Here is a 25919-nt window from a genome sequence, read left to right as displayed (position 1 = left end):
ATGGTAAAAACTTTCATAATTTTGAGTAGGCAAACACAGTTCACAGAACAATGTTTTCAAAGAACCAAGTGTTTAATTGGCAAAACATCTTTTGATTAGATGGAAAGCTGTGAAAAACTAACCCCACCACCAACATACATAAAAATTCTCACAGAAGACTGTGCTATTCATGACCTTTTCGATTCAGATCAACATAAAATAGCTTCCCTAATTATCTTAGCAGTAGGAGTATGCTGCCATGTGAGTACTCAGTCTATTGTTGTTGATTATCCCAATTAACAAAATGTATCAGTCAGGTGGATTCCACTTTTCCTTATCCAAGAACAAAAATGTGATGGGTTTGTGGAACATTCCTGATTTACTATGAGGAGGAAGGGGAGAATTTTTTGCACTATTCTCATTTGCAGTGAAACTTGGGTCCACCACTTCACCCATACGTCATAACAAGCAAACAGAAGTAATAGAGGATAGGAAAAAAAAAGCTGCACTGTTCAAGTCACTTGTCAACTGGAAATATCGTAGCAAATGTTTTTATTTAATTCTGCAGGTGTTTTGTTGATTGATTTCCTTCATGAAAGACATACATTGAATGTTGCCTCATTATCGCTTCTCAAGATGCCAAAGCTGCCTATCATAACAGACAAAATTGGTAACCAATTTTTCTTCTTTTTCATGATAATACAAGACCCCATTCTATTGCATTAATATGTGATAAGCCTGAAGGAAATTCAATGGATTATTGTGGAACTCCCACCTTACAGTTCTGATTCATCACCTTGTCACTACAATTTGTCACTGCTAATAACTATGACTCAAAGAGCCATTGATCATTTAAGAGATTATTTTCACTTAAAGTCCCATTGGGAAGTTAGCAATTCGATGATGATGTAGAGATAGAAGCATTTGTGTGTAACGGTTGCATGCAAACACACCCTCTTCTTTTTATGTAGAAGAATTAAAAAATATATAGCCTGTTCATTATGAGAAGAATGTTTCTAATCTCAAATCTAAATCATATCATTAATTAAATAACTTACTGAAATATTTAACTGAACTGAAAAAAAAAATATTTGAACTTCCATTTTTGTAAGTTTTAGAATAATTTTGATATTTATATATTGTAATTAAAACTAATAGTAATTACGATTTGCTTATCCTGTAACAGATAAAACATATACAAGAATATCAACATATATGAGAAAACAATTGTAAACATTATTTTTACTTATTTTTATTTTTTCAAAAATAGTAGAGTGATTTCAAGTTACAATCCACTTTCAGGTATAATATGGTTTAAATTATGCCACTTTGTTTCTAAAAAAAAATTTAGTGATCATATTTATCAGCTCTATAGTGTAGGAGTTGTGCATCTGAATACAGTTTGTTAATAACTGAACATTTGTTTAACAAATACTGAGTATTTGTTTATGAGTAGAGCTAAATACACTTTTATTAGTTATTACAGTTTTATTCAATAATATTATTATTATTTTTTTATTAATAATATATTCAATCAGACCTTGTTTAGATGTCCCCTTTTTCAGAAAAAAAAAAACTTGTTATAACATAAATCTTCATGATACGTGCAGTCTTTTATGCAAATCTGGGTTCCTTATAAGTGCAAATGTAAATGTAATGCCTAATTGTAAAGGAAATAGCCAATAAAGTGTTTCCCTTATTATAAAATTTCTAAAAAGATTTTTTCTTGAAAAATAACAAAAATATAAGAAAAAAGAAAGATTACATGCAAAAATTTGAATAAATGAGGCACATTCAGAATGTAAATAGTGTTTTCATACATGGCCAACAAAGTACGATGATTCTTGCCCCACATATGTACACTGTTATTTCGTATTTATTATCTCACTATGGCCGCCATTGTAGACACCCAATGGGTTGTCCAATGGCTGATGTTTATACTGTATTCCGTTAGCCTATAGAGCAAAGAATAAACAAATGTTGCATTTGTGCTAGTAAATTCGTCATGATTCTGCTGAGTCACATCCCTTGTATCAGTGCCAGTTCATAACGACCATATATATATATATATATATATATATATATATATATATATATAAAACACAAATCATTAATCATATATTAGTCACCATATAATTAATTTGTCATATAGTAGTCAGTGCAATCAAAGGTTTATATAATGTTATGTCTTCTCAGTTCTATTAACCCCTTACCAGACTATGACAGAATATTCCTATGTAGCCAATATGCATGATAAGGACTTTGTCAGGATATTCCGTTGAGTTTTTGTCAAATTTTAATTTGCTCTGTGTTATAGTATTCCAGCGATTATTTTAGATTGTAGTACATCATTATTCTGCAATGGTATACAGTGCTAAAGAATTATCATTGCATTATAAGGCATTTATCATATGTAAAACTGCTGATACGGCTTGTATGGCATGTTGTTTACATCTTGTTCAGGAGTGATTTTACAAGTATTTTTACATGTTATAATTAATTATTATAATTAATTATTTTTACATGTTATAATTAATTTGTCATATAGTAGTCAGTGCAATCAAAGGTTTATATAATGTTATGTCTTCTCAGTTCTATTAACCCCTTACCATGTTGTTTCGGTTTATAGTTGTTTTTGTGATTGATTGTTATACAACACTTTATAAAATTAATGTATAAATTTTATTGTATATTTGCATACTGGACTGGTAGTTTTCATGTTTTTTTATAATAGCTTTATATGTTGTTTTCTTATATTTGAGATGACATCTACTTCAAAAAATTAATATTTTAACAGTTTAGACCAGTTACAATCTGATACCGATTGTGATAATGATAGTTTAGACGATATGTGTGAAGACATATCGTTGTTATTACCCGACAGTAATGATGATTAGGGCTAATGAGATCAGTGCGGGTGATGTAGATAGGCCTATTCAAAAACATACAAGTAATATCGAATGGGTAAATTATCATCAGTCTGATTCCTTTCATAGGCCCTCCAACTTTACTGGACAAGCAGGTATAAATGTAGTTATTCCTAATCCAAATGATTTATTTATTATTTTCAAACTTTTTATAACTGATGAATTGGTTGATATAATTAAACCAAACAAACATATATGCAGATAATTTTCTGTCAAATAAAGTTCTGAAGCAGTTTTCATCATTTCAGGGGTGGAAACCAGCAAATAGAAATGAAATATTTTTACTAATTGCATTGTACATTTTGCATGGAATGATGGTAGCCCAAAATTGATAAATTTTATCATTATTTGTAATCCCAGGTTTTTTGGCTGTTATGGCACATGAATATTTGAAACTTTTATCTAGATTTTTACATCTTATAAGTAATGTTCCCCTCAAAAAAAAAACAAAAAAGATTAGATAAAATTAAACCTGTCTTAGAATACAAAAATGATAAATTTTCTTAAGTTTATATACCAGAGAAGGAAGTAGCTATCGATGAAAGCCTTTTGTTGTGGAAAGGTCAGTTGAATTTCGTACAATTTATAAGAATCAAATGAGCTAGATTTGGAATCAAAACCTGTGTTTTGCCTGAATCAAAATCAGAATACATTTAAGCTACTTGTATATAATGGAAGTGAAACAGAACTAACTCATAACGCAAATCACAGGCATGCAACAAATATTGTATTTACTTTGATGCATGACCTGGTTCCGAAGGGTTATTGTGTGTATTCTGACAATTTCTATTGTAGTCCAGAGTTGGCTATTGTTTTGAAAGACAAAGACACTGACCTAGTGGAAAGAGTAAGGAGTATTAGAAAAGGTGTCCCTAAGGATTTTGTAAAACAAAAGTTGAAGAAAACTGAAATGGTAGCATTGAGTAAAAAGTCCAGTCAAGTGATGCTATTGAAAGGTGTGATAAAAGGGATTTTTGTCAACTCACCACGAAGATCTTCCAGTTGAGATAAGAAGAAAAGGTCAAGATGTTATCATTCCTTCAATTATAAATGATGCTTGGAGTACTTAAATGAAAAAGACACAAAATTTGGTTCAAGAAGGAATTCAAACGCCTCCTAAATATGTGCATATTCAATGCACATACTTTGCACCAAACATGTGGAGGACAGTACACACATCTGCAATTTAGAGAAGCTTTGATGGAAGCAATTGTTGAAAAATATTTTGTAGCCAAACCAAAAACAGAAAGAGCATAATGCTTCAAGATGTGTAGTGTGTTCACATAATAAAAAGCACAAAAACTCAGAATACTAGTGTATAGAATACGGAGTGCGATGTTGGGTTGTGTATAGCTCAATGTTTTAAAATATTTCATACGCTAATAAGCTACTAAAAACAATCAGAATAGAATAAAACTTTTAGTAGTAAAGACAATAATTTCAATTACAGTATAAAATATAATTCAGTCATGTTTATGGGCAATATGAAAATATCATTAATCATTAACATGTTCAAGGTAATTAGGTTTTTGTAAATATAATATGTTTTTCATTAAAGATTACTGTTTATTATATGTATACTAGTCTATTATTAGTCAAAATAACATTATTAAAGTAAAAAATATATATAGATCAAGTTAGCATTATTTTATGTGAAAGTACAGAACCAGTAAGGGTTTAAAAACCCTTGATCTTTTCATATATCACTTTTTTGTTCTCATGTTCAATTTTTGTGTTTCTGTTATTTATTTATTTACCCTAATGTTATTTTAAGTTAATGCAATTTTTTTAAATTTACTGGAACATGAGTGTAGTCTATTCCTAGATTTGTGTCTTGATTTGAGTTATATCATTATTTTGATACCAAGTCTGTTACTGATTCAGCTGTTAATGCACAATTATTGATATCCCCTCAGAAATAAAGGCTGTGAAAAAACTCGTGTAGAAAAATTTTAAATGCTTACAAAAGAGAATTACAGAATAATCCAACAGTATCCAACTGTTGGATACTCCTATCATTCATGTAAAAAGGAAAGAATTCCAGCCGTGTCTGTGAACAATTATATCAAAATGTGGCTTAGTACAAAAGGATTGATTTTTTAAGAGGATGAACTTAAGGTCTGATTATTGCGAAGGGTTTTGCGTATTAAAAGTAATTTTAATGTGTATAAAATTGATGAGTTAGCAAGATCCAATGGCAAATCGTGCTTTGAATACCTCCCTATCGTTGTGTACTCAACCAATTGAGTTAATTTGGGGACAAATCAAAAGTTACATAGCGACAGAAAATACTGCTTTAAAATATCTTATGTTAAAAATTTATGCTTAAAAGCCATAGATAAAACAGGCCAACAGAATGGAAAAAACTGTATACATGTAACGGATACTATTGAACCAAATTATTGGAAATTGGATATTATAATAAAAAACAAAATTGAGCTTATCATTGTATCTCTTCATACTTTCTTTCTTTTTCCTGTTTAGCCTGTGGTAATTACCATTCAGATAATACTTCAAAGGATGAATGAGGATGATATGTATGAGTGTAAATGAATTGTAGTCTTGTACAGTCTTAGTTTGACCATTCCTGAGATGTGTGGTTAATTGAAACCCAACCACCAAAGAACACTGATATCCATGATCGAGCATTCAAATTCGTGTAAAAATAACTGACTACTAGGACTTGGAACACGGAACTCTTGACTTGTATTTCTTAACACTGATAGTACCACAGATTTCCCGCAATCAGATAATGAAAAATGAATTGAATTTATTATTTGATTATTATCATAGAAATTTAATCTAAGATGTTAGTGAAATTTTACTGTTTGTGGACAATTGAAAATTTCATAACTCTTAAAAACTTAAATAAGATATCTTAATTTTAAAATATATATTTAAATTTTGTAAAATGTAAATAGTACATGGTTACTAAATAATAATGTCGCATAGTTTCTTTTATATGCATCAAGATTTACCGGATATACTTGTGAATCGGCTGTCTGAACACTTGTACGCACAGCCTGTTTATTTGACCTCTACAAATTAACTGAATAAAATTGAGCATTTAAGACAGTTGAAGACCAAATGTGATATGGTTTTTAATGTAAGATGTGTGATACAAATTGTAATTCACTAGCAGATTTGTAAAGTTTACCGTGAGAAAATGGGTTATGTAGTTTAGCAAAAAATGAACAATGTAAAAATCAGGCCTGTAGTGGGTGGCAATCAATGTTTTTATAAAATTTAATATGATTAAATTGTTCTTCATTTAACCTTTTTACATTTAATTCATTTTCTGAATCCTTTGTTGTATTAAAAAGTAGTGATTAACTTTTATACTAATAATTTTAGAATTAAAAAAATACCTTTCAGAATAAGACATTCTGATCAAGCTTAAGAGGTATTTAAAGAAATATGTGTCAGAGAAGATAAATTACTTATTTATACACCTAAGTAACTTTACTGCATAGTTAATATAATAAATCCTACTTTTATAAAAATTTATCAAGTCAGTTTATGCAATGTGTAACATGTTCAACGTCTGATGTACAAAAGCCATGAATGATATAAATGCCAGAATGATAGCCATACTTCTACATTCATTAGTGAATGTAGAAGTATTTGAATTGGATGAATATTTTTGGAATCAGTATTTTACATTTTAATAAGTATATTAAATTTTAAGTTAATATATTATGTAATATTTATATAATATATCATTATATGTATGAATTTAGATAACCTTATCTACACTTCCTGAATTTTAATGAGCAATAATATAATAGGTAATTTATTACATTTTAAATTAAAATAGCAGCAACATAACCTTACAAAAAGGGTCAGCAGTTATACAGCAAAACAGATGCCACATATGATGTTCAATTACATTAAAAGTAAAACATTTTTTTTTTAAATCACTTTAATGAGAAAAATGCATTAAGAACACATAGGCAAAAAAGCTTTTATTAAATAGATGGATAATATTGCATTTAAAATATAAGAAATTGTAACCTTATTTATTTTGATAAAAGAAAACTGTAGTTAATAGCAATAAAGGAACTTTAATTAGCATTCTGACCTCTAGTTAAGATGATCTCAGGTTGATTCCTGTCAAGAATCTGTAAGTTTTTCACTTACTTTTTATCCATCACATATTCTCAACAAAAGGAATGTAGAAACATGTTCACGGTTGTAACAATAAAATTATGTATAAGTACATAATTATAAGTTCAACAGTGGTGCTGAACAAATTAGCTGTTACCTCACTTGAAAAAAATGGCTTAACAATTTTTCTGGCCACTGGAGTCAATGTTGGACTGTTATTGCGTACAATCAATAACTTCCTTTATATTATCTACAGTTTCTGATAAGCAATTACAAATTTTTTTTGTAATGGAATGAAATATCACCGATACATGTTTGTACATATTTATGTTTTAATGAGATATTCCAGTAAATATTCTAACGAATGGCAATATTAAAATTAAATTAAAAATGAAACCTGACAATAAGTATTTAAAGACCAGCCAATTGGAAGACCAATGGTGGTTTCATAAAATGTGTTCTCACATTACTTTAGTTTCAGTTTTTATAGTCAAATTAACCCTTTTTTTTTTCATTTGCAGTTGGTTATGCAGTATCTTTATAACGGCGGATGTGAAACATTAGAGGTTGACCAAAATGATGTATTAGAATTAATGGCTGCAGCAAATTTTTTTCAACTCGATGGACTGTTGAGATTCTGTGAAGCACAATGCTCTGACATGGTCGACCTCGGTAATATAGTCTCCATGTACATTCATGCCAAGGTGCGATTATTTTAGCTGTATGACAGTATAGAAGTTATTAAAACAAAACTTTTATAGCTATTCTGGCTATTTTTTAATGTATACCAGGAGTATTACATTTTAAAAAAATAAATCAAAATATAAAAAAAACACTTAGATGCAAAGTGGGGGACCCAGTCTTGAACAAAATATTAGCCAAAAATCAGTTTTCTTGTAATAACTTAAAAAATAGTAAAAGCTCAAAAAAGTATAATTAAAGCATTATCATTAAAATGGTATTTTTGTTCTAAGCAGTGTTTTATAGCATTATAAAATAAAGCCAACATTTTAACTTATGTGTCAGTGTAAAAATTTATTTTTTCACAAAAGAATAGTTGTGTTTATCATATTCAAAATCTTAATCTTAGTGTGCGACAGGTTTTAAAAAGTAAATTTTGATAATGTTTTGAAATATATATTTCTTTTGTACTTTTACTGAATTTAGTAATGAATGATCATGCCGACCTCTGTGGCAGAGCGGTAGCACCTGTGCCTACCATCCAGAAAGTACTGGTTTCAGATTCTGGTCAGGCATATTTTTTATATGCTACAAAATTCATCTTTCATTCAGTATTATATGTGCTGCTGTAATCAGGGAATTAATTTGTAGTTACTAATATAAGTAAATAAAATTTATAAAATCTGATGATAGCATGTATAATAATTCAGGTAATCATTTTACATTTGTTGGGTAAAACTTTTTGTCTTGTAAGACCATGAATGCATTACAGAATTAAAGAATTGCAATATTAAACTATATATCATGAATTTAAACAAACTGAAGAAAATCAGAGGAAATGAATGTTCGATAATAGAAAAGATATAAAATTAATCCTCTCTTTTCTCTGCTGACATAGCTTTAGGGATTCATTTGTAAGAACTCATAAATTTGTTTTTATTTTTTACAGAATATGACTCAACTAATAACTAATAGTATGTATTTAGTTTAAATCAAAGACTATTCTGTAGAAAATATTGTACTTTATTTCTTTGCACAACTTATAATAAATTAATAATACTTTACCATTTTATTAAAATATTTCAATTCACAATATTCTTATTTTGAAAAGTTTAAATGTTTATCAAGCACCCTGATAAACGTTATGTCAAAGTTATCTTACAACAATAAAAGGGTGAAATGGATGCATAGTATTTCACCGGCCAGGAATTATATTTGGGATATACCAGGATTTTATTATGATGAGAGAATAATGAGAACTACAAACAGAATCACTTATTATTAGATCAGGGTTTGTCAGTTAATTTTGTTATGTAGAGAGTGATTCAAAGAAACGGGAAATTTTGGAAGTTGTGTTGGTAGCCGTGGGCGATTGGTACCACTTGATAAGTGGCGCCAGCCTCTCTAACCTAACCTGCCATTTAGTTGTCATGGATCCTTGGAGTGGTGCGTAACGTGCATTTGCTATCAAAGCGTTTTACAAAAACAATGACAGTGTGGAGGGAGCGCGTAGAGAATTTCGCCGTCATTTTAATCTGGGACGGCACAACTGTGTTCCATCAGCACATGCAATTAAAACATGGATATCTAATTTTGAGGAAACTGGTTCGGCAATGAAAAAGAAACCTCCAGGCCGTGAGCGAACCGTCCGTACACCACAGAATGTTCAAGCTTTAGAAGATGCTGTCACACAAAGTCCACATCGGTCAATCCGTTGTCTTTCAGCATCTTTACAATCGCATAGTTCAAGTGTTCGAAGAATATTAGTGAAGGACTTGCAATTCCATCCGTACAAGTTGCAGATCGTCCAGGAACTGAAACCGAACTATGCAGTTGTGCGAGCACAATTCTGTAATGTAATACTTCAAAAGATAAATGATAACGAAGAGTTTGTTCACGAACTGTGGATGTCAGACGAAGCGCATTTCCACCTCAGTGGATTTGTTAACTAGCAAAATTTCAGTTACTGGGCACAAGAAAATCCTACGCAGCTATACCAGCATCCAGAAAGTGCACAGCCAGAAAGTGACCGTGTGGTGTGCTATGTCATCTTATGGTGTTATAGGGCCTTATTTTTTTGAGGATGACAACGGTCTTGCGATTACAGTGACGTCAGCTCGTTACGTAGCCATGCTTGAAACCTTTGTTGTGGAACAACAAAAGAGATTTCCACCAATTCTTAACACAGCCTGGTTTCAACAAGACGGAGCAACGTCACATACTGCACGAATATCGATGGCAGCTGTACGTCGATTGTTTGGACAACGTGTCATTTCACGAAATGGTGACATTAGATGGCCTCCCAGATCGCCTGATCTCTCAGCTTGCGATTACTTTTTGTGGGGGTCACCTGAAAAGCAAAGTGTTCCACAGTAGACCTGCTACAATGGAAGAACTGAAGGCAAAGATCCGAGAAGCAATTGTGGAAATTCCAGTTGAGATGTTACGTCAAACCATGAACAATTTAACGAAGAGACTTCATGAGTGTTTACGTAGAAGAGGAGGTCACCTGGAAGATGTCATCTTTAAAAAATAAACTAAAATGTACATACCCTAAAATGGCAACATTTGTACAATTGCATGAAATAAAATTCATTTTCTAAAAAAAAATTTTCATTATTTAATTTTTTTAATTTTCCGTTTCTTTGAATCACCCTGTATAACAGTTTTGTTCTTCCCCCATTCATTTTTGCCTACCAGTGTCAGTTGCATTCTCTCCCTTCTTTGTATCATAAATTTTATGTATTGTAACTAATTTATCAGTTGCACATTTAAAACCAAGTAAAAATAATAAGTTTTTGAAGAAACTAGGTGAGAACCAAGTGACTTTGCTGAAGTAAAATCCTAGTCATACCTCTGGTTGAAAACGTATGGATATTACATTTATCATTCATTGCAATATCTAAGTTCACTAATAACAAAAAATTCTCTTCTTTTTTTCAGGTATATAATGCATGTCAGTTAATGGAATATTGTCAAGGATTTCTACTTCAGAACATGGTTGCTTTATTGACTTATGATGATTCAGTTAAAAGACTACTGTTTGGTAAAAAGCTACATAATCATGATGTTCTTGCTGGCCTGCTGCTTACTCTACAAGCTCGTATTAAAGGCCGCAATAATGTTATGAGACCTGGACCCAAGCCTACAACCAGCACTGTAACTCCCAGTAACACCAAATAAGATATTTTCTATGCCCAGCTTTGTAAAGTAATAGTTAATCATATTTTTAATGTGAAATGTGACTGTTATTTTGTTATATTTTAGTTCAATGAATTTTAATTACAGATTATACATCTGTTATATGTCAGAATAGAGTCGATAGATGCTTGTTTTTAACCCCCTAAAGATAAAAGGGACATTAATTCCTTCCAGGTCCATTTTTCTTCGCCTGCAATTATTTTTTCCTTTCATAAGAAGACCAAAAAAAATCACCCTGTAATTGTTAAACATCAGAGGTACTATGCTCGTTACCATTAATATTGGCAGGTTGCGCGAACAGTATTCAGTCCCCACCATAGGATCTCAGTTCATATGCTCTCTCATATACAGACTGTTTAAAATAGTAAGCAGTGTTTTGTTCACTGTGTAATTTTTGTGCAATTTATAGTGTACATGTACACTTCATAGCAAAAGCATGGCATTGTTTTCATGGTAACTTGTACACAGTCATGCGGAGTAGGAGAGTTGGGTCATATTGGAGGATGACAAGGTAAGTAGATGCTACCAAAGGCAGTGGGGAAAACTGCCAATATAAATAAATGGTAATGAGTATACTCAATTTTTTTCCCCTAAAAGTAGATGAAAAAGCCAACACTAATCTAATAAATGATGTATTAAAAAAAGGACTTCCAAATAAAATTCTAAACTTCAAAAGTAGTAACAAAAATACTTATAACCATTCATAAAGCAAACAATTAGTTATATCTGTGACAAGGATACTGTCAAATTTATTTCAATAAATTTGAAATATTTTGAATTTAATGAAATTTCTATTGATATTTAAAAAAATATTATTTTCAGATGTATTAACAAAGGAACTACGTGTGTGAAGCCTAGTATGAAATTTTGACAAGAATAAAACAGGCTAAACTTAAAAGAAAATGTAATATGTTTCATGGACTGAGAAGGAGTTAAGAATTTGACATATCTTTCCATTGGTTCATAAATGAACAAGAAATCGATATTAATACAGTTTATTTTAAACTAATTGTATATTATTGCAAAAATTCTTTTATATAAAAAAATATATATATATATATTTTTTATTATCTTGGATCCACCAATTTAAATTTTTTACCAGTTTTAATAAAATTATGGGCAAATTTCTTTAGAAACATGTTAACACAAAAATTACTATGTTGATATATTTAGTAAATAACAATTACATCAAATAATAAACATACTTTGATATAGTAAAAATGATTACCAAATTACAGGAAATGTTTATTAATTATATATATATATATATATATATATATAACTTTTTGAAAAGTCAAATAATTCATCAACATATTGACCTGACCACTGTGCTAATTAAATTCAAAAAACAACAACATAACAACCAACTATAGTAACTAAAAAATCTAATACCAATAGTTGTTCAAGGGATCCCGCACCATCAGTCGATACATAATTTTATAATTACATCAACAAAAAAAAATAAAAACTTAAAAATTTAGAAAATATAACACTCTAACAACCACATAACTTCACTACCATTACTAGAATGATGTAAATTTAAAACATCACACATCTATGTTCGTAAACATTGTTGCCAACTCCTACAACCCATTATGTAATTAAAATATCTTCAAATACAATCTGTTAGTTCATCATTTCATACTTTTGTTTAAATATAATATTTTTCAAGTATATTCATTTTTCATTGTTGTTACAAATTTCCAAAACTACTAAATTACTTTTACAATCAGTAATACTATGCTTATATTGCAACAAGTGGTTGGCCAGATTAGACACACTTCTCTTTCTGTTTCTATAAGCATTATAGTGTTCTATAAACTTTGATTTATTTTACCGATATAAGTATTGTTATCATTACATTTAATTTTGTATATTCTCCTTAAATCCTCTACATCATTAATTTTTATAATGACTTGTTTCCCTCAAACAATGATGTTTTTGGGAGATGATCTTAAAAACTGCAACAGTCAGCAACACTCTTGTAAATGAATATGCAATTTTTATTATGCAGTAACAGAATTATTTTAATTATGAATGAGGATACATGATTCCATGAAAGTACTTTCATGAAAAATTAAGATAAGATATGTCTTACCTCAATATTCTGTACTAGTTTGTTTATTTAATAGAATTTAAATATAATTGAACAGTGCAAAGGAATAATATGAATCTTAAAAAATTAATTTCAGTAAAGTAATATATATATTTATTTATTTATTAAGAGCGATACCATACTGAAATATTAGAAAGTAAAATATAATCTCTTACAAGATTTTCATTGAAAACTTTTATAAAATCTGTAATTAAAAAAATATGGTATGAAGCACATTGTAAACTACATTTTATTAAATAATTTTCCAATGATTTATTGTAAATTTTTTAATTTGTTTCATGAGAACTTGTCAGTATTTTTTGATTATATGAAGTTAGAATATTTTCCATCTATCCATTCTCTGATTAGTAAAATTTGAGATCAGTTTCAGGTCAGTAGTGCTATAAAAGAAGAAAAGTGCTATAAATTTACACCCATAGCTACAGTTTTGTAATCATAAACATAACTGTATATCATTTGTTCTGTACGTCAGTATTGAATGGTTGTACATTTCATGTTGTTGTTTAATAAAGATGAAGTAAAAGAAGCTAATAATATTATTTACATCACAGTGTTAATTAAATGTTGAGGTAAAATATTATTGGTACATAAAATATACTGAATTGTTATAATTAATTTTAAATTAATATCCAAAAAAAGCTGGATCAGATTCATTTGCTTACCATTTTAATTTTATGAACTCATATTTAATATCGTTATAGTTATTATTATCATTTAATGTTATAATTTATGCCATAATTTACATATCATATTGCTATTTATAATTGCGGAGAAGTTTTTATTGTATCAGTCTGATTACATTCATTTATCTTTTAGGTTGTATAATATGTAATATTAGAGATACAACATCTATGTAAATTGAAATATTTTTTATACATTATTTTATACGCGTGTACATGCATGTACGTATGTGTTGTGACTTTACCATAACTAGTACCAACAGGCTGAATTGCTTACGTTTTATTTATTATTTCTTTCATGTTTTATATTTTGTTTTGCTCAATGTTCAAACTGTTAGCATTATTAGTATAATAGTATATTACATTGATAATACTATATCGCTAAGACTGGATATTTATTTTATTATTATCACTATCATTATATCATTTTCATTAGATGTGATGTAATTAAAATTGATTTGTATTTTATTTTTATTATATTATAGTTACATTATTGGTGGTACACAATACCCCATAAATTTTTATATGAATTAATATTTTTAAAAAATACATTGTATTCAGTGTGCCACATTAGTTATAGTTAAGTAATTTGTATAGATAGAATATTATTATTATTATTATTTACATTTTGCTGTATGCTGTATTTATTTATTTGTTATTTTATTTCAGAAGGCTTAATATATTAGAACAACATTAATTTTTACTGAAAATTATTCCACAATATATCTAAGATTGTAATATGGTTCCTACAATATTGTGCTCTGACAGAACACCACACAATTCATGTTTCATGTAGAAAAGTTATTATTTTTCCTCAAGAAGTAATAAAGTTTTATATCTTATGTTTACTTTATAGTTATATATACATATGTATATTAAAAATGAGTAGAACTTTTACATAAATAAAATTATTTTTATTTGATCAACCTACATACAGAACAATAAATAAAGTGGGATAACTTATAAAGGATGACACTGAATTATAGAAATCAGTGATTTAAAAATTGAAATTAAAATTAAACTTTATTTTTTATGTATTATATTTAAAAATTAATTTTTTTTTAAATCAAAAGTTAAACATTAAAATAAAAATAAACAAAAAAAAATAAATAGTTAAAATAGAATAAATATACATGTGGTCTAGCTAGCCATTGTTACATGTTACATTAACAATGTCTGAAGAAGTGCTGTCATCTACTGCAGCTTTTATAATCGTGTCATTCATACTCTGTTTGAAGGTTGATCAAATTAAATCTACATTTATACTTTATATATAATTTATTATGTACTTTATATAATCTTTATAAAATCTCTAAACCTCTATTATTTATATTCATATTATTTTTTAATTTCCAAATTTGTTTGAATATCAGATATTGAATGTGTATATTAATAAGATTGTCAGAAACATTAGATATATCTGTTTGAATAAATAGATATGGAAATTAAAAAATATAAGTAATAGGGTTTTAGACATTTTAGAAAGATTTTACATTTATAAATATAAAAGTAGATTTAATTTGATCATCCTTCAAACAGAGTATGAGGATGTCATGATTATAAAAGCTGCAGTAATGGCAGCACTTCTTCAGACATTGTTAATGTAACATTGGCTCACTACACCACATGCATATTTATTCTGTTTAAACTATTTATTTTTTTAGTTTTAATTTAATTTTTTTTTTTTTTAAATAATGTATAAAAAAAATTTTTAATTTTAATTTCAATTTTTAACTTTGAATTAATGACTTATAACTCATTTAAAAAATCTAATAATAAAATTTATAACAGTTTTTATTGTTCTTTATAAAAAGTAAAAAAATTATTATTATTTTATAATATTTATGTGTAAATATGCAATTTGATGTGAATAAAAAAGTTTGAAAAAAAATGTATTGCAACTGATATGCAAGAAATTCACGAAAACATTTTTGCATATATGATAAAATAAGGTAAGTGTCATCCTCTTACTTTATTTATTGTTCTGTACTTAGGCTGTTCAAATAAATATAATTTTGTATATCAGTACAGAGGAATATGATTCTTAAAAGAATTGAGTTTAGAAAAATAAATTTAAAAAAATATATATATCTTTATTATTTTTTGTAAAATCAATCCTTTCAAGACCCATATCACCTCTGTACTAATAAATATATAATGTAATATAAAACAATTTGATCCACCCAAGTACAGAATTAAGAAAATCTTACCTTATTTTGTTGTTTTTCTAAAACAGTACTTTTATGTGATCCCGCATCATCACTTGTATGTAAAAAACGCTTTCTATAATTACATGTTAAACATAAAAAAAGATTAAAATTTAACTGATTAAAAAGTTAAAAAATAAAAGATTGAAATATACATATTGATATTGGTGGTATCAGTATTGTATTTGGCTGGCCACATGCACGTTACCCAATTGACTCCATATGCCTTGCATATGTGTTTATATTTTAATCTATTATTCTTTAACTTTTTAATCATTTTTAATCTTTTAATATTTTTTTATGTTTAACATGTAATTGCATAAAAAGTTTTTTACATACAACTGATGATGCGGAATCCTGCGAAAGTACTCTTGCAGAAAAACAACAAAATGTTGGTAAATTATTTCTTAATTCTGTTCTTGGGTGGATCAAGTTGTCTCACATAATCAGGAATTGATAACAATAATAATATAGTGAACACAGAGACTTCATATTCTCCATATCTTGAAAATTGTGGGTTTAATGAGTAGCATATGGATCTGCTTTTGTTTTTTTATTGATGTCAATAAGATGGGATTTTCCAATTTTGACTTGTATGTTCTTTAAAAAAAACCTCAATCTTCTTGAAATAGATTAGTTATGATAATAGAAAGGTTTTTCTAGATAATTTAAATGAAATATATTTAAAATAATATAAATTAATTATCTGGATAATCATTTAATTTTTTTTTTTACTTTTTATTATTTATTGCTGTTGTCATGCTAAATAAATAGCCTTGTATTAAAATGTTGACAAATACAAAAATTAGAAAAAAATTTGGTAAAAAACTAAAAACAAAAATTTTCTCACATTCCAGTAAATCTTTCCTTATGCTTAGTAACTTTCCAAGCTGCTTGGTATCTTTCCTTATGCCTTGTTATTTTTCTGCATTCTTTGTCTTATTTTTATAAAAATGCAGATTTCTTACTTTTGTTTTTTGTGGGGTAGCTTTTTTTCATAATGTCAAAATTGTTTTTATTATCAAAGTTTAAAATAAAACTAATAAAAAATGTTCAATTACAACTTAATAATTTTTTTGAAATCAGCTGAAATAAGTTTAGTTATTAGTAGTTTATTTTTATTTGGCACAGACTTTAACAAATTATTTTTTAGTTTTTTTAATAAAAGTTTTAAATTCAGATTATTTTTTTAAATATTTTATTTTACATTTCTTTAAACCAAATTAACTACCAAATTTTATATTCCGACCTGCTAGATCAGGTTTTTTTACATGGTTGCCTATAAAATAATTTTCTGATTAAAAAATATTTAGCTATTATAGTCAACAAATATTTAAAAACATTGTAATTACCATACACCAATGCTTTTTCATCACATTCCATGATTGTTCTCACACAAAATACTGCACTATATAATTTTGTTTATTTAATAATTTTCTTTTAAAATTTACCAAAATTGTAAAAGATAACATTTATCAACAGTGGGGAAGCAACTGCTTTACTTCCTCATAGAAATTTGTTTACTATCTGTTTGTAATCAATAAATAAATTTTTTTTTAAATTAAATTGTTGAATTTATTTATAATGATTGGTGATATTAATTTTGCTTATTCATAACTTAAATAACTTAATGATTTTCAGACAACCTTTATTTTTTATTTATTATTTTTTCAGTATTCTTATAACGATTGCATAAAAAATGAGAATTCAAATATAATCATAAATACTTTAAATTCTATTGAAAACACACAATAATTAGGAAAATGTTCATTATAAATTTCAGAGCAAATCAATTTTTTATCTTGAAGTAGTTTAAAAAAAAATGATTGACTTGCAATCTAACTTTTATAAAAATAAAAATACAGTTTAAATCAATATTTTGCAACTTAATTTTTAAAACATAATTGGAAGCTATATCTTTAAAACTGTACTGATGCTTTCATTTATTTCCTACAGAAAGTGTTGTCGAATTACAATATCTTAACAGCAGATTTTTTGTAGTCTGAAAAATTCCAAACATATATGGATTCAAATCCAGAACCTTTTGGATGAAGGTCAGATACAGATAATAGAAACAGCCTTATACTGAAACGAGAAACTTTGATGTATTATAATAACATGTAAAACTAGGATGTATTATATAATAACATTAGCTAATTCAAAATTATTTTTTGGCTGCTAGCATTAAAAGAGTTGAACTTTTGAACTGCTCATATATATATTTCTTCATATACTCATTCCACATAGGTAAAAAATTAAAATAAATTTAAAGTTTAATAATTTGTATACAAGCAAAATCAACTTATTTTATCTACATTCAGCTTAATTTACCCCATCATACATGCATTAAAAAATTTTAAACTAAAAAAAGTTTACTTTCATAAAACATATAAAAAAAAAGTAGTTTACATCAAAAAACAAACACCACATAAATGAGTATTTCAATATAAGCAAGTACTCCAAATTTCTTAAATAAATTCAATGTATTTTTCAGTTCTCACATTTATATCACTGTATCTGTTATATTAACAGTTTTTACCACTGAATTTATCAATATTATGTTTTGAAACAAATAATAAGTAGTTTGTAAATATAATATAACGTTAAAGTAGTATAACTTAAGTACTAATGTAAAAGCAACTAAAATATAATTATATTACAATGAAATAGGTAGAAATCTTTTAATCCTTCATTGCATTTTTTTGCAAATGTATTTTTAACTTTTTTCTTTTTCCTCCCATTCTAGTATTGGCTGCGCTTCATATACAGCTATTTTTTTCTCTTCTACTAGGTAATTTTTTAAAAACTTTATCAACAGAGGCATCACCACTACCTCCAGCAAGTACATCATCTTGGTCATCATCATCATCATCATTAGATCTGTTCTCTTTTTTATCCAATCATAATTTGCTCAGCTCATCTACCAATCCTACTGTAAATTTTAGTCTAGAATAATGGGTTTGTGGTATTCACTTTATACAAATTGTAAGCATTTAATATACCATTCTTCCAAATATTAAATGTAATTTTCTCCCAGAACTTGAGGGTTTTTCGATCATTCAGATACTGGTACAGTATTTGATTACTTACATTTACTCCTCCCATGTAGTCATTATATTTTCTTTTAAGCTTTTAATGTTCCCCTTTTTTTGGACCTCTGCTCATTTGAAGCTACCATGTCAGTCGAAAGTGAAAGTACTGTTTTTTTTATGCGATTACTTCTGCCTATAACCTAATATTAGCATACTATCTTCACAGCATTCCATTTAAAAAAATACATTTTGGATGTTTAACCAGTTTTACAGAAGTAAAAAAATTATCAACGAACAAATGGTACCCCTTTATTCAGCTCTCCCCCTAATTCTAAAAGCTTATTTTTTGACAATATCTCTATTAGAGAGTACCTTTTGCTCCTCTGTAAACAAAAAAGTTTAAATAGTAATGAGAATCATCACACGCACCCACAATTTAATGCCAAATCTATGGTGTTTATTTAGCATAAACTGCATTACGATATTGCTGATTTTTGTGAGTACCATACTCTCTATTGATAAAAATTCTCCAAGGATTTAATAGTGCTTTAAGACTCTGATTCATGTGATCTATTAAGGGATTCAAGCACATGGATCATAATTTTGTTCATTTGGTTTTGGAAGATTTGAAGCGTCAACCAGGTGAAAATATCTTGAAATCAGTTTCTGGTACATTCTTCCAAACCTAGGCGTGTTCTGGTTTTGATTTGTCCACAGTAACTTGCAAACGGTGGTATTTTTATTTAACCCTATATTTATCAGTACTGTGATAAAAGCTTGAATTTCAGCAGCAGAAATGACCAAATTCAAGGAAAGGAATTGGGCCCAGCATGTAAGTTTGTAGCCAATATTTTTTTCTGTCTACATATTTGTGTATTTTACAAACATTTCCAAAATATAATTAGTAAAAAATACCTTAAGATATATAGTGACCGTTGAGTCATGAGGGGTACAATGGTTTACACCCGATATTTATTAAAAAGAAAAGCTGTGGGGAATAGCTACATCATCTTCATTCACATCAACTCATCCATCCTCGGTTTCACTACTAGAATCATTAGTTAACCTGTCAGGACCACGTGGTCGTCCTGTAGGTTTAGGCTTACTGGTACAGGTCTGACTTTCATTTATTCAGTTCCAGGCTGAGCAATTATCAGGTCGTAGTCAGGATCGTTGTCTGTATTATCAAAGTAAGATCTGCTGTCACTAAAATTATCCAAATATGAACTCTATGAATTATTGCTAAAACTGTCATCCTCAAGATATGTACAAACTGTATTTTCACTAATAGGAGATCGTGCATGCTTCAGTTTTTTACAGTAACACTGTAAACCACAAAACATGCAACACTAACTTTGTTGTTAACTCACAACGGCAAAGTCAAACTTCAATTCACAGCTGAGTTAGTTGCCATAGCCTACCAAACAGTTTCATTCTCAAAAGATCAATAAAAAATATATATATATGTAGAATATTTAATATTTTGGCATTATATTAATGATTGATTGTTTCTGCTCATTGTGATGTTTTATTTGCACACATTCCAATTCGTTATATAATATAATAAAAATAATATATAGGGATTTTCAGTGTGTACTACAAACATCCATATATAAAACAGGATTTTATGTATAAACTATTGATATCTGGAGAAAGTGATGTTGGGATTCAAAGGATTAAGTCAACAGGCTACCCTCACTTTTCTTACCATTCCTAGCATATGTTTGTTCTTGAGCACTGTTATGCTATTTTTAGACATGAATCATGTATCACTTAAAGGTGCCCATAATCATTTTGGTTTGTCACCTAATAGACAGAGTTTCATAATCATTGTATTATTCATCTCATAATTTTCAGTTAAGCCTTCATTCTTTGCCCCTCCCAAAAGGAAAAAATTAAAAGTTAAGCCTTCTGTTTTAAAAAAGAACTAAGTTCTTTCATTGTTATTATGGACAGATTAAATTAATCAGAATTGTCCATTTGTTAATTTAATTGTAAATTGTTATATTTTTGTTGGTAATTTAAAGGTTTTGTGACTCTATACATTTATATAGAAAAATCTGATTGGTGTATTTTGTAATTATTATTTTTTATAGAATTATACTTATTCATTGATTTATAATATTATTATTATATTTTTAGAGGAAAAGTTTTACATATAAAAATATTGCCTGATTAATAATAAATGTTATTTTGTAGTAATTTGGAAAATTTTTTTGCAAATTAAATATTAGTTAAAATTTAGTTATATTATTTATTTTTGTGCCAAATGCATTCAAACCAATAGTAATGAAATCTAATTGATATTATGAAAAAATAGTTCAAACTTCAGTTCTATAGAGCAACACTCTTTACAGCGATTACATCCATAAACATATTGAATACATCAATATTAATAATAGCTAACCATCAAGATTACATCAAGCCAGCCCTTTTATATGTATTTTCTTGCAATTACTTTATAGAATACGTTTTATGTATATGTACTTAAACATACAAAGAAAGTAAACAGTATTATTATATATAATTAGTTATATATTCATTTTTTTATTTATAAATTATCACTAGATCCAACTATTTATTTATAGATTTTTGTTTAAATGTTAATGGATTGTAAATATATGTTGCCTACTTAAAAACAAATGCTACCGAGAATGTTGAAATTAGTTTATTAAATTTAAAAAAAAAAAAACATGAATGGTGTACTTGTTATAAAATTGTTACATTAGTGTTTTATTTTTTCATTTTTATAATTTATTTTTTGTATACAACAGACATTTTTTAATAGTAAATTTGTTTTATTCTGTATTAATCAATAAAATCGTTAAATTTAGCTTAGTTTTTTATTGCACATCTAAATTACTGAAAGAAGTATTTAAAATGACATTCCTCTCAATTTTATTTGTTAGTGGTATCAGACACAATATCAAAGTTTATTCTCTAAGTATTAGTAACATCTTTGTCAACAGAATGGTGTTTGATGAACTAAAAATCCCTTAAAAAATTTGTTTGGAATAGTTGTTCAAGAATACAGAGTAGCAGAACAAATGGTAGAACTAGGTGAATGTACAAGTCATTCAATTTATTTAACAATTGGCATATTTTTCGCTATTCTACATATCTCCAGCAACATTAATACACTTGTCACATCTCTGAATCAGATTATATATATATGCGCCTGTTGCAAGTAAATGTGATGTTGCAGCCAATTAAGATAATTTTCTTGATGTGTCATTGCCATTAAACTTGTGTTACCATGTAGATGACCCCCCCTTGATTGGATGAACTAGTAAAAATCTGATAGAAGCAAGTCAGGATTGAATGAGGGGGGATCAGACTACCTGAGCTGTATAAGACGAGATTTTTTGTGAAGTAGAATGATGCCTTTGAATTGAGATTCCAAGCAATTTCTTCAAAACTGTTCACAACACTTTGCTGATATGTTACAGTAGTACGCACTGTTTACTGTCTGCTAATCTAGAAAATAGACAAAAACCAGGCCTTTGCAATCCCAAAAGCTGTTGGGATTGTAATATTTTCTTGACCGGTGAATTAATGTTCTTCCATTCCACGCTGTCTTTTTGATTCCAGTGAATCCATGCCTAATCATAAATTAGAATACTGTGCAAAAAAATCAACACCTTCCAGCTGATATAATTGTTTCAACTCTGTGCACCTGCGAAGTCTTGTTTCCTTATGGTGATCTGTGAACTTTCTTGGATCACAACTATACATATTTTACAGTACTTGAAGTTGTTGCTAATGTTACAAACTGTACTGACAGTAGTTGCAGAGTTGATTTCTTCCAAATGGGCTTTTCACTTTCATTTTGGGGAAAATTATAAATTAACAAGGGCTTGGTAAGAAGAATACAGAGGATATAGAATAAACCTTTTTTGTGAAAAGTCATTTTGAGGAAGCACAGACTAGATTTTGCTAGATCAACTCAGTGTTACTTAGAAAACTGATCAACAAACTTTCACATTTCATGGATTATTCATCAATGTAGTCAGTCATCCACCCTAAACAATCATCTTTAACTGAAATTCTACCACCCCATAACTTATGTGCCACTAAAAAAAATCTGTATTAAACCCAAAGAATATTCTTTAAAAACAGCTTTTCAGCATTTCTAAATGTTTCAACCCAGTTTATTCAAGTTCATGCAAAAATTGAAGCAAGAACATCAAATTTATCACTGATATTAACAACAAAATTATAGAATCATATGAAAACAATATCATGCCACTTCACATCATGCCAGTCTTTCAAAGTAATGATCTTCAATTTTGCATGCTGCTTCATAATAAGTTCAGTCCACTCCAGGAACATTATGATTTAGCGCCTTTAGGACTATCAGAAATTAGGTAAGCTGGCAAGGTGAAGTCATAATCTGATTTTTACATTTGACAGCAGCCTGCAAAATTGTTTCATAGATTTAGTGTAGGAGTGAAAAAGATAAAATAGAATTTTAATTAAATAGAGTTACATTATATATATTGCGAGAATTTTTCTATTAAATTTAATACCTTTTAAAAATTCCATTTATAGTAAACTTTTGTAATTTATGTTAGGCATTTATTAATTTATTTATAAACAAATGAAACAAATCATTATGTATGAAACAAATTTAGTTTAAAAATTTGGTATAAGTAGACGAGATAGGTAGATTAATAAATATAGAAATCTGATGTAATGTACTTCAATCATTGTAATTTAATGCATCACAATGTACAGAGATCCATTAGGTACAGCGATAATAAATACTATTAACCTTATCAAAAACATACATGCGGTTTATCAGTTATCTTCTAAAAGTGGCTATTAATTGCAGCTTTATACAGAAGGCTTAGAACCAAAAAAGGCAATCATTTAAAATTATCAGAAAAGGAATTCCAGTTGATCAACTTCATTAAAATCCTTTGTCAGGTAAAATTAAAATAAATTTTATACTACTTTTTCTTGGCTGTTTAGGAAATATCTAACTTAAGTATAAAGTAAAAGAAACTTTAATTATCATCTCACACATTGAAACAGATCGAGTCCTGATTTTTTGCTAATTTTAAAACTTTATTATCAAGACGCTTATCAAATATACTAATGTGATTCATCTATCCGAACTTGAGATATAAATTATTATATAAAAATAATAAAATGGCAGACAGGGGGAGAACAAATGAGAAACTGCCATTTTTCCTAGGGATATTGTTTAGTTTTACAGGTAGAATCTGAAAAAGTATAGCCAGCCCACCATTTTAAAAACAACCTGTATATTTTAAGACAAATAAGAATAATACTGTCTGTTTTGTACTGAATAGGTGTGGTGTAAGATGTCAACTTCATTTGACCAAACACTTCAGCATGTGATATTTTTGTGAACTTATTTGTTTTATAGAAAACAGGATATTTCTTATGTTTAGAGAATTCTGTGCATAGACAATTAGGTCAAAAAATCTGTTACAAAATATGCCCTGGCTTATCTAGTCACAGTTTTTAGAATAATGCATTATTAACATACCTGTTACTGCATTTTACTCTTAAGGGCTTTGGAATGTGCCATAGTATGCGTTCATATGGCAGATAGTACTACTGCAAGATATACTGAATATAGGTCAAACTTCTAACTTAAAAAAATAATTTGAAGAAATATGATTATAATTACCACAATACTTATATAATGAGCAGTTCATCATATTTTTCATCTTTTATAATCTTCGTTAGTCTTCTACTTTTTGAAAAGGCTGTTGTACTCATTAATAAATAAAGGCTGTTGGTCTCTATCCAATTATGGGATGAACAGCATGCATACCACCCCATAGTTACCCTTTAATAAAAAATGAATTATATGTAACTTGAAAAAGTGTATATAAATTGTTTACTGGATAATGTAGAATTTAGGAACTATGAATAACTTTATAAGTCAGAGTTCAATTTTACCAAATGTTTTACTTCATACATTATTAGTTCTAAGATATAATTTACAGTAAAATAATATTTTTATTATAAAATAATTCAACAACGTTAAAAGGATAATAAGTTATAATATTAAACATGTATTTATAAATTTTAATAAAAACAATACTTGGTAATATTTTTACAGTTACCATACTACGAGGACTATTTGGAAAGTAACTTCCACTTAATTATTAAAAAAAAACATCAACTGATGCTACTTTTGTACATAATAGCTATCCAAATTTAGGCACTTGTCGTAAAAGAAAACAAGTTTTTGAATACACTTATAAAATTCTGCCGCCTGTGAATTAAGCCAGGTAGTAACACTGCTTTTCAACTCCTCATAATTTTCAAAAAGCTGCATCACTAAGCATTTCTTTATTTTTGGGAAAAGGTGAAAAACACTGGAAGCCAAATCAGGAATACATTAAACAACTCCCATTTGAAATTGTCAATATGGTGTTGAGTGCATACTGCAGTATGCGATCAAGCTTTGTCATGAACAAATGATACCTGAAATCGGTATGCCATATTGTTAATTTTGTATGGCCCTACTCAATTTCTTCAACGTCTCGCAGTAAGTTTCAGTGTTATTTCAGTTCAGGGCTGTTCGGAAATTAACTTCATTCCAGTCCTTGGTACTGCAAGGAGTTTCATGTTACACTACCTGTTGAATTCACAGGCACAGAGTTTTATGACGAGGGCATTCAAAAACTTGTTTACAGATATGACAAGTGCCTTAATTTGGACAGCGATTATCTAGTGAAGTAGCTATAAGATGTATATTAAAGAATTAGTTTTTTTTTACAGATTGGCGTCTTTTTAAAAACAAATCTTAAGTTACTTTCTGAAAAGCCCTTGTATGAAAAGATAACATAAAATTACAGTATAATCTTAAAAACAGTACATATGAAAGTGATTTGAAAGTAGTATGATAAAATATCAACAAAAAACAAAAACAATTATGATCTAATTTCATTATACGAATATACATCTTTTTAATTAATTTTTTTTTATTAACAATTGGTAAATTT

General features: G+C 28.2%; 1 protein-coding gene across 1 annotated transcript in view; it reads left to right on the top strand.

Moving 5' to 3' along the window:
- LOC142319650 (ankyrin repeat and BTB/POZ domain-containing protein 2) overlaps window positions 1-12095 on the top strand; it is a 165689-nt gene extending 153594 nt beyond the window's left edge. The window contains exons 21-22 of the mRNA XM_075357190.1: window positions 7535-7717; window positions 10638-12095. Of these exons, the coding sequence (XP_075213305.1) occupies window positions 7535-7717; window positions 10638-10877 (423 nt within the window). The 3' untranslated portion in view covers window positions 10878-12095. The remainder of the gene's footprint in view (window positions 1-7534; window positions 7718-10637) is intronic.
- The last annotated feature ends 13824 nt before the right edge of the window (window positions 12096-25919 follow it).

This window comes from Lycorma delicatula, chromosome 2, assembly GCF_047948215.1.
Source record: "Lycorma delicatula isolate Av1 chromosome 2, ASM4794821v1, whole genome shotgun sequence".
Classification (NCBI taxonomy): domain Eukaryota; kingdom Metazoa; phylum Arthropoda; class Insecta; order Hemiptera; family Fulgoridae; genus Lycorma; species Lycorma delicatula.
Note: the sequence above shows the minus strand (reverse complement) of the source record. Positions and strands in the feature narration are given on the sequence as shown.